General features: G+C 41.0%; 1 protein-coding gene and 1 long non-coding RNA gene across 2 annotated transcripts in view; one reads left to right on the forward strand and one right to left on the reverse strand.

Moving 5' to 3' along the window:
• Positions 1-13,882, forward strand: part of LOC149855799 (uncharacterized) — a 28,743-nt gene extending 14,861 nt beyond the window's left edge. Inside the window, exon 3 of the long non-coding RNA XR_016438503.1 lies at positions 13,745-13,882. This is a non-coding gene — a long non-coding RNA (uncharacterized LOC149855799). The remainder of the gene's footprint in view (positions 1-13,744) is intronic.
• DNAH12 (dynein axonemal heavy chain 12) overlaps positions 1-18,009 on the reverse strand; it is a 162,828-nt gene that overhangs the window by 80,167 nt on the left and 64,652 nt on the right. Inside the window, exons 31-40 of the mRNA XM_090022245.1 lie at positions 17,284-17,467; positions 13,885-14,025; positions 10,664-10,747; positions 10,331-10,519; positions 9,428-9,547; positions 6,807-6,995; positions 4,496-4,650; positions 2,894-3,032; positions 1,075-1,241; positions 424-679 (exon numbers count right to left, since the gene is read on the reverse strand). Coding sequence (XP_089878371.1) covers positions 424-679; positions 1,075-1,241; positions 2,894-3,032; positions 4,496-4,650; positions 6,807-6,995; positions 9,428-9,547; positions 10,331-10,519; positions 10,664-10,747; positions 13,885-14,025; positions 17,284-17,467 — 1,624 coding nt within the window. The remainder of the gene's footprint in view (positions 1-423; positions 680-1,074; positions 1,242-2,893; positions 3,033-4,495; positions 4,651-6,806; positions 6,996-9,427; positions 9,548-10,330; positions 10,520-10,663; positions 10,748-13,884; positions 14,026-17,283; positions 17,468-18,009) is intronic.

Consider the following 18,009-nt stretch of genomic DNA (forward strand, 5'->3'; position numbering starts at 1 on the left):
TTACAATAACAATACTTTACTTTTCAATGGACTTTTATACAAGGAATTAAAAAAGCACCTTGAAAATATTCAGCAGCTCTTAGAGTAGGCCTGCATGGTAGACATATTACAAATCTAAATCCACAAATGTAAGGCACAACAAGTGTAAACAAACTATACATAGAAAACCTGTAGCAGAGCTAGTATTAAAATCCATGCCTCTTGTTCCCAGCTCTGTACTTTACCCACAAGACCCTTTTTCCTCTTGTGAAAGACTGAATCATAGAAAATGTCAGTTTCAGATCTTTATATGCTGAATCATCTATATTTTGAAACAGATTATTTAATCTCCAGAACTCCAACATAATTATGAAAATCTATATGAAATCCCTACACCTTGATCAAATAATGAAAAAAAAAGAACTTTCATGAAATTCTTCTTACCTCTAAAGTACCGCTGACAATTTGGTTTCCAATTGTGAAGAATTCAGGGGTGAATTCATTATTTCGGAGGTAGAAGGCTACTATGGTAGAGAAGATACGGACCATAGTTTCATCACTAAAGGAATTAATGGTGCAAATGTTGAAGTGTCGCAGAAACCGAGATGTAACAGGATTCCTTCCACCACCTGGAGGTCCCATAGCAGCTATCAGCTGCACATCAACCAGTGTAATTTTAGATGTATCCTTTAAATCATACCTTCAAAACAGATTGCAACGCCATATTTACACAATTAAAACCACAGAAGATGGCTTTAATTGTTAGACATACCTAACATTACATATTATTTGAGATATGCTACTTTAGCTTAAATTAAGACAACCATGTCTATGGACTCCAGTTAATCAAAGCAAAGTTTCCTTTGGGTTCATGAGTTCAGCTGCATGATTTCTCTGTGTATAACTAAGGTTTCAATCATTAGTTTTAACTTTGGATACACAAACCATGGGATTAAATTTATACATGAAAGCTAAAAAGATGGCATTTGGAAAGTTATACAATTTAATTTTTTTTTCTTTAGTTCTGGAGTTTACATTTAAATAAATGAATAACATAACAATTTACTGAAAATTTTAGCTGTCTTGAATAATTACCAAATTCCATGGTCAAAAAACTGTCTTAAAAGTTCAATAGGAGGCTGAGCTCCATATTTCTCCAAAGCAGGCATATTCATATCATCCACAAAGATGACACACTTCTTTCCCATAGGAGGGCCAAATACACCTTTACGTCTTTTGTCTAGCCTGGCCATTATAATATTCTACAATGCAGAACAGAAACATTTACAACATGGATTTAATATGTAGGCCAACCATATTATATTAAAAATAGTGTACTGTATTTTAAATTTTTCACAAACATTTATCATTAAGAAGATGCTGAATTTGTAAATACATATGTAAATATATTTTTTCATATTCTTCACTGTTATTCTACATTTATTTGCTGAACTTATTGAAATAATATAATGTTTTAATTTATTCCTGATTTCATATTTGCCTGCCAGCTTACTTTGACTTCCATCATTTAAAAAAGCCTGATAATGCACTTAGGTGGCTCTGCTAGATCAGAAGAACAGGCAGCATCTCACTGGAACAAGCCCTCAATTTTTCCAGACCCTGATTTCACAATTCATGCCTTGAAATTGGGGCATATGCCTGCACCCACACAAGCTCCCCTTAGAACATCCATTTGTAGTTAATTACAGATTTAGGACCTAAATTTAATCATGTCAAGGAAACCACTCTTGAAAGATGCATTACAGTACTAACTTAGGGCATGACCACACAGGGAAACAGCTGTGGGGAAATAGAAGTGGCTGCTGACAAGTAATTACTCCAGATTTAGGTGGTACTTCAATATGTTATAATTACAGAAAATATACAATACCTCCAGTGGCAGAGAAAACAGTTAGGTCAAATTTTCACTAGCATCTACAGCTGCACGTGCAATTTAAAGCTAAACAACATTAATCCTACAAAAGGATCCACTCACATCGGTATTACTCAGGCAAAACAAGTCACACCTGCACATCCTTTTACAGCATCAGGACCAAAGCTTTTATACAACAAAAAGCTGTCGTGTGTATGTGCAAATAAAGAACCTTAGCTAGAAGCTTACTGTAGACATTAATTTTGCCGAGTCAAACAGATCGCACACATACACCTGAGTTTTTGTAATGATAGAATGATTAGATATAAAAGAAATAAAACACTTTGCTCATAAAAACTTAGATATAAAAATCATTCATACAATATTAGTGTCTGAAGATGTGGCTGTAAATATGGACATTTCCAACATTTCAGCAATGTATTATTATCCAAAGGCAAATAAAAAAAAAACAGCTTGTTTTAAAAATAAAATGAACCTCCCACCTTAGTGTGCCATGTAGCTACATCCTCCCCTTTAATGCCAGTTTATTTGTGTTGAATAACAATAAGTTATTATTTGATTTTCTTAGTTTTATATTTTTTCCAAAACAAATAATTTTTATTTCTTTAAATTTTAGATTTCTAAAACCAAATCCCTCTGGCAATTCTTATAACAATAAAAACATGCATATGATAAATAACAAGCATTAATAGATTCAAACTTCCAAATTAAATCAAGCCACACATTCATCCACTCAGGCAAAAGCTTGGGTAACCAAATAGGCTCTGCATTACATCATGAAGATTGACAAAAGGAGCTGTGAATTCCAGAGCTAAGTACAATGAGTATAAATACTGATACCTGGTTCATTATTGCACTGACCTGCCAAGAGCCAATACTGTACTAACATAAAAAGACATCACAATAAAAATATCTTAGAACGAAGAGCTAAAGTTTGTCAGCTGAACAAATCCCACATAAACTCACATTTGGCTCAAAAATGTATATAAAATCTAATGCAAATCATCTGTTCTTACCAACCTGGGTTTGATTGGCACTGGTCCGTGCTGAAAAATTAATGAAGAATGGAAAGTAGCACTCCTTTTCCAAATTGTTCATTAGCTTGTCCTTTACGTAGACAGATTTCCCAGTACCTGTTGGTCCTACTAAAAGCAATGGTCTTTGCAAAAACAGTATACAATTATATTAGTCTATCAAAAGCAAAATGGACAGCAAAGAAAAAATTATAGATCAAATATACCACATAAAAATTAAACACTAGGGGCATCTTTACACAAGTGCCAGGGACAGGGAACACTTTAATTAAAGCAGTTCCAAGAGCCACTCTAATTAAAGCACCTGCAGAGTCTCATGTATTCAGTATCCTGTGCTTTAGTTAGCGCTCTCCCATGCTATTTTGAAGTGCAGGGACACTGAATACACAAGATGCAGAGGCTGTTGGAGCACATTGATTACAGTGTGTCAGAACAGTGTCCCCACACATCTACAGGCATCTAGAACACTAGAAATTAAAAACTGCATGATTTTGTTCTGCTTGTAAATACAGGTTATTTTTAAAAAGACCAATGATGATTAACTTTTTTCTTCATTATGCACCCAAACAACTCCACTAAAGTGAAAAGGCATTTAAAATAAGCCTTGTTACTGGTGTGTAAATGAGAATAGAACTGCGCAGCTTATTCCCTCTAAAGTAAATATACATGGTTGGAACTGCATCTCAATACATTTACAAAGTAATCCTATTTTAGCGTCCTTTAAATTTAACACCATGACAAAGTAGATCAGAGAGCCTTTTCTGAATGTTTCTAAACTGCAAAAAATGTTACCCACTGGAATGAAGACACTTAAAAATATCAATCTGGGATTTCCAAAAGGACTTGTTTAACTCCCTTTGAAGGCTAATGGGCTATGGACACTTAACTCTCTTAAACTGCAATGAAAACTCCTGCCATAATCAAAATGCCACTAATGACACATAAGCATAGCCCTTCTCAACAAAGGGTGTCTGATACTGGACGAATTATGTCAATCCCTGATATCTTGAGGGAGGTCATATCTAGAGGAGAAGGGACAGAGTGGAAAAATAATTCTTCGGCCTCTAGGTACACTGAGGGGGAAGGACATTTCCCTTAATTTTAAAAGTTAATCATGTTACAGTTTCTTGCTTTAGAAACCTTCCCCCGATTCCTGTGTATTTCATTGTCTTGCTCTGCTCATTGTTGGCATAGCTACTGTTAAGCTCATGACTAATTTAAGAAAAGATAATCATCCCATTTCATTAGAAAAGGCAGTAAGATGGTTTAAAACCTCAGCAGTAATTCTAAAAGCATTGTAGAACACTGTAGAATGAATATATTTTTTAGAAATAATAATATAATGGAGCAATAATAATATAATGCTGGGCCATAAGAAGTCTAATACTTTAAAAGTGTATTAAAAGGATGTAACTAGTTGCATTGAAGGCTGTTTCATGTACACAAAATGGGTCAAGAATATTCTAATACTGACAAACTTGGGTCCTGATCTGAAAAATACTGATATGAATGGAAATACTCTTTAGATAAGGCTTTATAAACAAACAATTAAGTTATTCGCGGTTTTACATGAAATAGATTTTCTTACTTTCCATAGGTGATGCATAAGTCCATCAAATAGGTATATCTGACTGTGTCTATTGTTGGAACAATGATGTCTTGAATCTTAACACTTTTTTTATCACCATATTTAATGCTTTTAATGGATTCATTCCAATGTACCCACCGTCCTCTACCTTTCAACTAAGAAGAAATATAGATTTTAAGTAGTGTGAGAGGTTAGTACTGACAGACATAATACAGTACATTCAAAATGTTTTCTCTAGCACTTCATTCTTTTACATGTGAAGGAAGTGAATATGCTTCTGTGTTACTTAACATTTTCCTCGCTGTATTTGTAATAAACAAACCTCACAAGCTGTACCACTCAATTAAAGTGAATATTTAAAATTCAGACCCCTGTTTTACCCCTCCTTATACAAGGTTCTTTAAAGGCATAAACAAAACACTTAAACATTAGGGATGTAAATATAATTTTTAAAATTATCTGTTTAATTATCCTCCAGTTATATCTGTTAAACAGTTAACTGATAGCACATACCTAGTTTAGTGACCTGTGGCAGGAACAGCTCCAGCCCCAGCCCCTTACGTAAGGCTTCCCTTTGCCCACACAAGCAAGGGCTGGGGCTGGGCTGTGGATGGAACTGGGGCTGGAGATCTCTCCTAAGCCTGGATCCCACTGCCACAGGGAAGGTTTTGGGGGGAAGGAGGTGCCAAACCCCCACAGTGGCCAGGCGGGGCCTTCCCGCTGCAACAGCAAGACTCCTGACCCCACAACAGGTCTGCCCAGTCCCCCTGCAGTGTTGGGGCCAGATAGGGCCACAGGCTTCCTGCACCTCCTGCTGCCCCTGTGCTACTGTGGGCCAGACATGGAAGGCTCCTCTGTGCTGCTGGAACAGGACCTCCCCAACTCGGCTCAGGGAAAGGGGGCCTAGTCCCAGTGGTGCTACATCCTTCCCGCTCCCACCTGTGGTGCTGGGGGTACACTGGGTCAGTCCTGAGATGGGGTTGGGCACATGGTTGGTTCGGCCGGAGGAGGCGCTGTGGGAGCTGAAGCAGGTAGCACCAGGTCGCTGCCGGCCCCTCATGCAGTGGAGCATGGCCCCAGGGTGTTCCTGAGGGGCAGCAGCACAGCAGCTCCAGCCTGGGAGGCTGCTGTTATAGCACCAATCCTCCTCTGAGCACCCCTAATGCACCACCATGGCTTGTTGGCACCCTTCAGGAACTCCCTGGGACCACATTCAACACTTGAGGGGCCAGTGGTGATCTCTCACCCTTGGCACCACCTTTGTCAGCTGCTGCAGCACCTCCTCCAGCTGAGCCAATCCCATGATCAGCCCTGCTTTGGGCCTGGACCAGGCCCTGCATGACCCCAGTGCTACAGGTGGCAGGGGAAAGGACACAGTGCACTCCCCTGGACCTTCTTGCCCCCGTGGCAAGCTGGGGAGGGCCCAGCCCAGCAGTATAGAGGAGCCTTCCACGTCTGGGCACAAGCACAGCAGGAGGTGCAGGGAACCCATTGCCCTGCCAGGGCCTCGCTGTTGCAAGGGGGCTGGGCAGACCCACCGTGGGGCTAGAGTCTCGCTGCTGCAGCAAGAAGGTCCCGCCTGACCCCTGTGAGGGGCCCAGCACCCTTCTCCAACTCCTCCCTATGGCAGCAGAATGTGGGCACAGGAGAGGTCCATAGCCCCAGCCCCAGCCCAGGACTGTGGGGGCAAGGGGAAGCTTCAACTCTGCAGCTGGGCAGTACTCCCAGTGATTCAGGTGTGTCCACCATCTCCTGCCCCTGTGGTTCTCCACCAGCAGCCTGGGACCCATGTGGTGCTAGGAACATGGTGAAGATATAAGGGGCTGGGGCCACGGCTGCTTCTGCTGGAGGTGGTAAACAGTATAAATATAATCGTCTCTTAACCCTTTAACTATTTACATCCCTATTAAACATGTATATAATATCAAATATACAAGCAGTCCTCATAGGAAAATGTATCTGTAAATGTGATTAAAGTTTAAGCATGTGCTTCCTGGACTTAAGTCAGAATGCCCTTCTGTCTAAAACCCAGAAACCTAATGGCACTTCCCTGGACCTCAACTACAGCTCACTCTAAATACCCAATATAGATTGGCAGATATTTACTAAACAGTTGTTCAGTCGGTGCATTAATGATTCCAAAAAAGATAATGCAATTGTTAAATAAAGTAGTTTAGTTCTTCTCAAACCCAGAATATTCTTACTCTAGCAACTGTGCCCCGCAAAAGCTTTAAGCAGCTAGCTAAGTTTTGTTTCCCTCATTTAAAGGATATATTTGAAGTACTATAAAATGAGTACTATAAAATCATACCTCATACATGTAGTCATAGACCAAACCTTTATCATCAAAGGGACAGTCCCATTTACCCACAACTGGTGGTACTGGACTGGATTCAGACTTCCCTGCTACAATTTCCCTCAGGAAAGCATCAAAAATAACTCGACTATCACTGTCACAACTTCCACCAATGGACCAAATCAAAGAGAAAGCAAAGCAAGCCTGAGAATGTAAAAGGATAAGAAATGACAAAGTGACTGACCGGTCTGATAAAAAAAAAAAAAAGCAGAATAGTCTTATGTTGAGCGGTTCTAATGGCTGTCATTAAATTAGCTTTTGAGCCAAAGGCAATCACAGACCTCCTTAAAGACAGGGAAAGAAGCAATTAACACCCATATTTAGCAAGATAGCTAGAAACAATTAAAGCTATTGCCAAAGGCCATGTGTACATGACACGAGACTTAACGTAGACCACCAAAGAATTTAAATGCGGCTTTTTTTTTTTTTTTGGTGCGGTGCAGTTCGGTTTGTACAACACAGTGTTCACGAATGGTGCTTTTGAGCAAGTTAAGCCCCTGTGTGTCATTCCCTGCAGATGTCAGTAGAGGGAATCAAATACCAATTTATCATTTAAATGTTTTTCCTGTTGCATTACAACAGGAGGCGCATGTGAGCCAACTGGGCTTCCCAGTCCCTGAACACTCACTGCTCTGACCAGTTACGGTCACCCCAAAATACTTCTCACTCATATTCCACCATGAAATTTTTCATTAATATAGCAGCTTAATAATTACCTATCGTAAGAGTATCAGGTGGGTGGGTGTTTGTCCACTATGTAGCTTGGCAAGGCTTGAGCAGAGCTAGACTAAGTTGTTAACCAACTTCAAACGCAAGGGCTAAGAATAGGGTTTGAAAACTCTGTGCATGTGTGCTACATAAAAGCCAGAGAAACTGTTGTCAATGTGAATTTGAAAGGAAGCACAGAAATGGAACTTCTTGCATACAAAAGCTTATGACAGGTAGACTTGGGAATTTCTGAGCAAGGAAACTCTGCTGTTGCTTATTTCCACTGTATTCAGGTTAACAAAACTCTGTGTATATTCTTTGTATATAAAAAAGAGAAAACAATAGTAACAGTAACGTGACCAAACTAATTTTCAAGCTCCTGTGAAAACCTCTGAACATGCAAGGCATAGATGAAGGAAGATGCAAACTTTGTTATCTGAAGCTAAATCCCTCCTAGATCTCCCTACTGAGGACTGTGTCACAGTAGCAGAAGGTGCTTATCTGGAATAACTGAGCTCACTTAGATCCTAATAAATGATTTATCTAACATCAAAGACTGATCCAGCAAAAAAAAAAAAAAAAAGCATTTCCTTTTAATGGTCTTCACTAAAGAGTTGCCTTTGGTTTCAAAGTTTTTGTAAGGACATTTTCAGTATTAGTGAAATGTCAGGAGAAAAAAATTGCAGACACAGTGCTTTTTTGGGATTAGACCCACTGCAAGAGCAATCTATGCAACAAGAATTGTAAGACTAATATTTCTAATGTTTTGCTGTGTTGCATAGACTGTGCATCCTAATGCTAAAAAAGTAACTCTTCATAAGAGGAAAATATATTCATCCTTACAGCGTACATAAAACATGGGATCAAATTCTAGATGTCTCCAAAATGAATGCGACTCACTCCACCCACATAGAGCTTATATTCAGACTCTACATGAGTGGAATACAAGGTGAAAAAATATCACCCCCCCAACCACTCTCCAGCAAAACCAGATCCAGATGCTTTTCTTCAGTTCCCACTTCCCCTTATGGGCTAAAAAGGCAGGTATAGTTCTTCCATATTAGCTGCATGGGGCACAACATGGCTCCATGATCACTTCCTGAATGCATTTACAGATCAATGTGATCTTCTAAATTAGCCCTGCATTAAACAGTGCTGAGGCTAATCCAACATCATAAAGGTCTCTGTGTATGGCCACTCTTCTAGCAGACTCACAGAAGTCTTTATGTAGGACAAAGTCATCAGGGCTTCGGGGTGCCCTTCTGTGTAAGAAGTTAATCTCAAGCATGGATTCTATAAAATTGTCAAACAAATAGGTACAATAATTTTGTAAATAGTTGCAAATCCCAAGCATTGTTTTAGCTTAATATTAATTTTGGACCTTTCTATTGGAAATGTCACCGTTTTAAGAACATTTTAAGCTTAACATACAACCAGAAGCTGCCTTTCAAATACCATGAAATTTCTGCACAACCAAATGAGTGAATTAGTGTTACCTGAAAATTATTCTTTCCCCAAAACATAAACACACACACTGATTGCTTGCTCTAACTGAAATATAAATCTAACTGTAATATTATCCAAATTAAAGGAAAACAAACAGAAAAACAGTTAAACTACATCCATTTATGTATCTATAAGAACCTAATCGCTACTGCCCCTGAGTACGAATCAAAAGAAAAATAAGAAAGCAAGCTCTTGCTCTCCCACTGCCAGGCGTTCATTTTGAATATATGTACACACATGAGTGTGTATGTGTGAAGGAACATTGGAGGAAAGCTAAGGCAAAGAGATGAATTTCACAGGAGATCTGTTACCAGTTAATTAATTTCTTTCCTTTTGAAAAATAAACCCAGGAAAAGACCAACCATAATCCATGAGCGGATGTTTTTGTTTGTAGGATCCTCTTGGACAGTTTTACATAGCAACATTTCAAAAAGTCGAGTTAAAGACACTACAGTGTTGCTGTTGCTTGTGGGAACCAACTCCTACAAGACACAAGGAATGGAGAGTACAAAGTATGGTATTGCAAATATCTTAGTCTATCATCTGAGGTTTTAATTGGAAAAGTACTGTATTTTCATGCATTTAGCCTGTGGGCTATACATGTTTTTACAAACTTGACAGATGGGTGCGGGCTATGCAAAGTCTTTAGAACAGCATAGCCCATCCCTGGCTGCAGGCTCCAGCTCCAGCTCCGGCTCTGGCAGCCATGCCCAGGCAGAGCCCACGCTTGCGGCCATGTCTCAGGGGGAGGCTGCAGGTGGGCAGTGAGAGTGTGGCTGGCGGTGGCAGCAGGGAGCAGGGCTCGCAGCTCCTCATCCCTTCTCTCCCGTGCAGGGCCTGTAAGCCTGCCCTGGCTGCAGGCTCCAGCTCCAACCCCGGCTCCGGCAGCCATGCCCAGCAGAGTGCGACTGGCAGCAACAGCAGGGAGCGGGGCTCACAGCTCCTCATCCCTCCCTTCCCCTGCAGAGCCTGCAAACCTAGCAGAGCCCACACTTGTGGCCATGTCTTGGGGTACGGGGAATACCTGGGTGTGGGGAATACATGGACTATTTTACGAAAATACAATTTTCTGTGGGTTATACATGGGTGCAGGATATAACTGCAAAAATACAGTAATTAAGTTGCATATGGCTGTAAACAAAAGGTGGAACGGAAAGTATACATTACTTTAATTTTTAGTAGAAAATAGTTTTCCCTCCCTTAGTGCCTAAAAACCAACCACTTGACATAACTAAAAAGTAAAAATGAAAAATGACAAGAATTACCTTGCACTGTTTTTGATGAACTCTTAAAGCTGCTGGAACTAACCAGTTAAAAAGCCCAAGCAAAAGATCTTGATATTCCTTTTCATTCAGGGGTTCTGGTAGTTTGCTCAACCAAGAAGTTACCAGTGGCATCCAGCCTAGCTGTGAAGACTCCAAATAAATCATACCACAACGACTGACTGTAGCTGGCTAAAAGAGAATTTTAAAGATCCAATGCTTTAATCATTATGGCTACTTGCAGATGTTAACTCCCCCCAAAAAAGGCACTTGAAACTCAGTGCACTCCTGTGTTGATTAATGGGATTTAATACATAATTTCATTTATGGACTTACTGAAGCCTGAGACAGGTCCATTGTTTCAAAGATGAGACTCATCTGAGGAGACATCTGGATAATTTCCCCACTCATCAAACAAAGCTTTAAAAAATAGAGAAAAGAATTTCTTTAACAAGCAAGTTTACATTTTTTTTTTTTTAACTACTAAAGAAAACTGTATATAATTCAGCCACCTATTACACTGTAAATTAATATGTTATATCTGGATGATGTCCCTTTCAAAATAAGCATAGCCAACAAGTGTGAAAGTCACAATATTTACTCAATACATGCCATTTTTTACTCTTTGATTCAAATGCTGCACTTAATCCTCTCATTTCTTTTGTCCATTTCAGGCCTTAAATATGAAAATGGGAACTACCTATGAAAGTAACAGCAGCAGAGGATTCAAGTGATCACTCAGACATTGTTAAAAGAGAAAAAACAAGAAAAGGGGCTTGTCTGTGTGTGCCACATTTATTCTTATGAATGTTGTGACTTAAATGGCAGTCAAGGTTCTTTGGGTGAATCCGATATCTTTTATTAGATCAACTCAAATGGTTGGAAAATATTTTTTCTTGCAAGCTTTTGGGCACAAACACCTTTTTTGCCAGGGAGCATCTGCAGTTGTTCTGTGCTCTTCCTAGATGGAATGAATAGTAAAGCAGCCAGAGGCTGGTATACATGCAAAAAAGCCGGTCAGTAACAATGTAAATTGTCATAATGTCATAAATCCAGTTACTACACCCCACAATAGAACCATCAGCATTCCTGGACCTTACACCTGCACCTCCAGAAATGTAATATGTAAAATGCATCCAATGCACCAAATGCCCTGATGGAAAATAATGTAGGAGACCAAACAACAACTGCACACCAGAATGAACGCACACCAGAAATCTATGAGAGCCAAGAATACCTGTGGGGGCACATTTCTCACAAGAAAACCATTCTCTCTCCAATCTCCCAGCTGAATCCACAAAAGGGAATTTACAAAACACACAGACAAGCCCATGAACTTCACTTCATCTGGATACAAAAAATTCATGGACTAACCATAGACACTGGATTTACGACACATTACAACCTGCCTAACGTTTGACTCCCCAAGTACCTCTCCACTATTTACCAGCTATATTCATTCCCCTTCCCCTACCCCTCGACATGTCTCTCACCCATTGACTCCTCAATTTATATCATCACTGGCTGACTTTTTTGCATGCATACCAGCCTCTGGCTTCTTTACTATTCATTCTATCTAGGAAGAGCACCACAAATGTTTCTACTGCCTGATGAAGGGTGTTTGTGCCCAAAAGCTTGCAAAGAAGATTTTTTTCCCAGCTATTTGAGTTGGTCTAATAAAAGATATCAGATTTACCGGAAGAACCTTGTCTGCCTGTCTTAGATCAACATGGCTACTACCTAAACCGTTGACTTAAATGGAGTTCTTATCTGCACAGGTGTGCAAAGGCACACTATCTTTTATGGAACTTTATAGAATTATTGAGGTCTTAAGTATTTATCTTTCAACACCAAAAATATCAATTAAAATATTTAATAAAAACATGTTTCAACTTCTGGAATCTCATGCTTCAGACAGGAAACACTGTGACAATTTTTTCAGGACCAATAAACTTTTTCTAGGCATTGTTTAAATATTCAGTATGTAAGACCTTTCCATCCATTACTCCTCGTAGTCCTTACTGGGGCCTGGGTTAATACCATTGATCAGTGCATATAAAAATCAAGCCTGTTAACAGCATGAGCAATAGACCTTGATGACTGAAAAGCAAACTGTACATGATCTAAGCCAAAATGCTGGGAAAGTTAAAAGCATTAGTATTTGGGCACCTCAGAAGGTCAATAGATAGAAAATGGATAAGATGGGTACAAGACACCAAAACAGAGATCAAACAGGAAGTTATTTTGACCAATGTATAAAAAAGACCCTTGAGCTTTGAATACTTTGCAGTGAACTACAGGCTGTGTTTTATGCTACTGCCATGTTTGCAGATAACCTACCTAACACCGGGGCAGATCAAGGACCGGGGACAGGGACGGGATAGTGCAGGGGGTTCCACCTCCCAAAGCCTGCTCTTGGGGAACCAGGCAGGGAGGGGGAAATTACTTTTCTATTGCACTGTTGACACTGTGCCCATCCCCAGTTGAGCCCACCCTGTGGCCCTGTTGGTGCAGGCAGCAGGAGCTCTGGAATGTCCCTTGTCCCCAGAATAACAAGTAAAGCAGCAGCAGCATGTGGAGTGTCACAGAGCACTAAGGTGCCTGCTCCTCTAAGAGCAGAGGTTGCCTGGGGAGAGAGCCCAAAGAGCCAGACAGGTGCCCAGGTGCAGGTTACCATGGCAACCAGCTAATGAGGAAATTAGGCTGCATCTGCACTTAGTCAGCTGGCTGGAAGAGGCAGGGCCCTGGGCCCATATAAACCCCAGGGCTGGGACTAGTGAGTTCAGTTCCCTGCCAACAGCTGATGGGGGGAAGGAGCCTCCAGGAAGGAATGACCCTGAGATGTGGCAGCCACCAGATATGCTGCCCTTAGAGCTAATGGGGCTCCAGGAGCTCACAAGGTACCCTGGCCTACGAGGCACTTAGAACCAGGGAAGAAGTTTTACTCTTTTAAAAGAGCAGATCACACCCTGAACTTTGGTGGTCTGTTATAGCCCAGGGACTCATGTTTTGTTTGCTGTTTTATAACACCGGTGGCTTGGGTGAGACTATTGGGGAAGGAGGAGGCCTCACTGGGGGCCCACTACAGTGTGGGGACCCCAGCACCAGCATGGGCGCAGTATTCCGGGTGACTAGGCCCCAGCACCAGAGGGCACAGTGACAAGGGGGTGACCAGGCCCTGGCGCCAGAGGGCGCAGTGACAAGGGGGAAGACTAGACCCTGGCACCAGTGAGGTGCAAAGACAGGGCTACAGAGAGCCTGGCGCCAGTGAGGTGTGCAGAGAGGGCTGTGGAGAGCCAGGGAGGACAAGGGGGCCAAATTATAGCAAGGCCTAGGCGAGACAATGTCAGCGAGGCTTGGGGCTCTGTATCTCTATCTACCTCCTCAACTCTGTAACTACTATTTTAACATTTACAGATGGGATCCCAGCAGCACACGTCATTCAGAGGGAGCCTGATGTGACCTGCACTACTTTACCCCAACCACACCTGTCACTCCTAATGGAAGCCACAACCCAAGCATAATTACCTACCACGTAGCTTATTTTTTATTTTTACCTTTTTATTGTCATCCAGCACTGTGTTCATACTCTCTATCCATAGAGTATCAATAGGGCCATCAAAAATAACCCACTTGCGTTCAAGTGTCTCAGCTAAAGCAAATTCCCGAAAAGTGTTAGCAACAATTCCATCTGTCCACTGGGTTGAGAAAAAAATATAACAGAGATTTTTTAATTATAATCCTAAAAACAATAGGACTACTCACATGCCTAAATGCTTTGTTGAATCAGGTCTCTATTTGGCTCCAACAAACAAAGAGAAGAACTTATTAAAAACCATCAGGAACATAAATTTTTTTAAATATATAGTTTCCTCTTCACCAAACAGTGGAAGAATTCAGAGTCCAGCAGGTTGGTTTCCCATTTGGAGCAGATGGATGAAAAATGATCAGGTGTTTTTTAGCATAATTTAAAAAATGTAATCAAGTCTTTTTCTCCCTCAAACCAAGTACCCTGGAGAATGCTGCAGAAACTTGAGATAAAAATCTTGCAATCTGTTTTGCATTTGTTTCACCCACAAGGCCTCGCACAATCACATTGATTCAGTTTCCTCTTCCTGCCATAACCCAATGAGTTTTACACTTGAGACGCCCTTAGTCTTAGTACTTATCTACCCATCTTTTGTAATGTTTTAATGCCAGAGGTTTGGAAATGTATATAGTTGAAGTGGCATAGTCCAGACACAGTGGGTGTCTTTAGACATGCTCTAGGGGTGGGGAGAGGGCACTTTAGAGTGGCTCGAAGAGTTGCTCTAATTAAAGCACTCACAGCGTCTTGTGTATTCAGCATCCTGTGCTTCAAAATAGTAGAGGGGGCACTTTAACTGAGGCTTATTTGACGAGCTTCAGTTAAAATGCCTCCACCACCATTTTGAAGTGTGGGAACACTAAATACATGAGATGCAGAGGCTGGAGCATGCTAATGAGCATGCTCCAGCAGACTCATTTAATTGAGTCTGCTCCGATATGCTGTAATTACTGCTTCAGAGCAGTGTCCCCAGATATCTACAGGCACCCAGTTATACCAGTATAAAAGTCCTCAGATTCTCACTACATATTTTCTTCAGAGAAATAAACTATACCAGCCTTGATAATGGTATTATTGCATCTGTGCTAGGATTTGTACAGCTTTAAGGGGTCGGGGAGAAAGGGACTTGATAGTGGGGGTCTACTACAGGCCACCACATCAGGAGGAGGAGTTGGACCTGGAATTCTCCAGACAGCTCTCAGAGACCATATGGTCAAGGGACATGGTTGTCATGGGTGACCTAAGCTACCCAGACATCTGCTGGGAGGAGCAGTCAGCAAGATCCAACCATTCACATAGGTTCTTAACCGGAATACAGGACCTTCACTTAATGCAGGAGGTATATGGCCCCAGTAAGGGAAATGCCTTGCTAGACTTGGCCCTGGCTACAGGGGATGATTTGGTAGATGATTTACTGATGCAAGGTAACCTAGGGGACAGTGACCATCACCTGATTAAATTCACTATCCTGTGTAGGGTGGGAAGGATAACCAGGAGGGAAGAAATGCTTGACTTCAGAAAGGCTAACTTCAGTGTGCTTAGGAGATTAGTTAGCGAGGCACTGAAGAATTGGTGTAGACTGGTTAGTCTCACCTCTATCCTTGGGAAAATCCTTGAAAAAATTATTAAGGATCACATTTGTGAGAGTCCAGCAGGGAAAGGGCAATCCTAAAGGGCAACCAGCATGGATTCATAGCAGGTAGATCCTGCCTGACTAACCTTGTTTATTTTTATGACCAGACTGGATTTTAAGAAGGCCTTTGATATGGTACCTCATTATATTCTTATAAATAAACTATGCAACTGTGAAGTAGATGACTACATGGTTAGGTGGGTGGCAAATTGGCTTAGGGGTCACACCCATAGAGTGGTGGTGGATGGCTCAGTATCAACCTGGAAAGATGAAGGCAATGGAGTCCCACAAGCCCTGTTCCTTGGACTGGTGCTGTTCAATGTTTTCATCAGTGACTTGGATGAGGGTGTAGAAAGCACTCTGTCCAAATTCGCTGATGACACCAAATTATGGGGTAAAGTTAACACACCAGAGGGTAGGGAACAAATCCAGGCAGATCAGAACAGTTTGAAAAAGTGGGTGGACCAGAACAGGATGCAGTTTAATAAGGAACAATGCAAGGTGCTGCACCTAGGAAGAAGAAATCATCAGCATGCTTATAGGCTGGGGGAGGACCTTTTCAGCAGTACAACAGCAGAAAGGGATCTTGGAGTCATTGTTGACTCCAAGATGCAGATGAGTCGTCAATGTGATGAAGTGATCAGTAAAGCCAACCACGCTTTATCATGCATTAGCAGGTGTATGACAAGGAGGTCTAAGGAAGTGATACTTCACCTTTATGCAGTACTGGTCAGGCTGCAGTTGGAGTACTGTGTCCAGTTTTGGGCACCATACTTCAAGAGAGATGTGGACAACCTCAAGAGGGTTCATAGGAGAGCCACTTGTATGTTTGGGGGCCTGCGGGCAAAGCCCTATGAGGAGACATTGAGGACCCTGGATCTCTTTAGCCTCCGCAAGAGAAGGTTGAGAGGGGATTTTGTGGCCACCTCAAATTCATTGGGGGGGGGGACACAGCAAGAAATAGGGGATGCTCTGTTTGCCAGTGTACCCCTTGGACCCACTAGGAACAATGGTCACAAACTGATGGAGAGCAGATTTAGGTTAGGCATCAGAAAGAACTTCTGTATGGTAAGGGTTGCCAGAATCTGGAATGGGCTTCCAAGGGAGGTGGTGCCCTCCTCTACCTTGGGGGTCTTTAAGAGGAGGCTAGACAGGCACCTGGCTTGGGCTGTCTAACCCCAGCACTCTTTCCTGCCCAGGGCAGGGGGTTGGACTCAAAGATCTACTGAGGTCCCTTCCAACCGTAGCATTTATGAATCTATAAGTATGCTGGTATAAAAATCATGCCCTACCACAACACCTAAAGCACTACTTGAACTCTGGTCTTTTCAACACTTGAAAGTTTTTGTTGTCAATACATCTGTATCAGCAATCCCTTTACGAGTGGTAATTCAATTTAAGCTTGCAAAAGAATACTCTTGGTGGTATAGCTTAAACCAGTTCTTTGAATGGAATAAGCTATGTGAAACAAGAATTTGTGCTAACGAGTCTACAACATGGCTTCTGTTAGCACAGCTTTTCCATTAAACATGTTATTTTTGTCACACACATAAATTTTGCTAACCTAAGTATGTTAGAGATACTTAATGAATTATACCCCTCCCTGGTATAACCATATCAGCAAACTTCAGGACAGACAAACCCTGTATGCAGGCCAGACCAAAAACTGTACAGCAGGATTATATAACATGACAAGGCCAATTATGACAAGATATTTTTAAAAAATAAGCACATTACCTCATGAGACACTAGATCAAACTGTCCAAAAAGTTGACCCATAGTGATAGATTTTGGATTCACAGTTCTAAAAATTACTTTTTCTTCTTCGCCAAATCCATGTTCATTCATAAGAGAGAGTGTATCTGCCAACACATGCAGAACTTTGGTCTTCCCAGAGAAAGACTCTCCTACAAGCATAAAACTACAGAAATAAAAAAAAAAATTAAACTCTTATACTTTCCTGAAACATAGATTTCATGATCTTGATCCAGCCAGTTGCCAACATGACACTATTCAAGTGCACAAACCTACGTTTTTTTCCTGGATCTGACGCACTATGTAACAAAAATTACAGAATACATGTTATTGCATCAATGAACCAGTGGTTAGGAGGTAATTTTTTATGGAGTCAGTTCAAAAATCTGGGTTGAATTTGCATGCAAATCAGGTATTTCATAGATACAAAATGACAAGTTAGTCTAAATGGTCATTTGTATATGCAAATGTTTATTTGCACATGTAATTGTACATATTGACTGTACAACTGAGCAAGTCAGTCAGAGGCAAGTGAGTCTCTTAAAAAACACTGGCCTCAATTATTTAATGTCTCAATTCTGCAAACAGATGCACAAATAAATACCAACCAGGGGTTCATACTAGTTAATCTAATCTATTTGCAGAATAAGTTCTAAGTTTATTTTCTCCTTTTGTTTGCTATTTAGAGAAAGGTTAAAATGAAATTCT

The sequence above is a fragment of the Crocodylus siamensis genome, chromosome 11, assembly GCF_052110815.1.
Source record: "Crocodylus siamensis isolate JL-2025a chromosome 11, ASM5211081v1, whole genome shotgun sequence".
NCBI classification, from domain to species: Eukaryota; Metazoa; Chordata; order Crocodylia; family Crocodylidae; genus Crocodylus; species Crocodylus siamensis.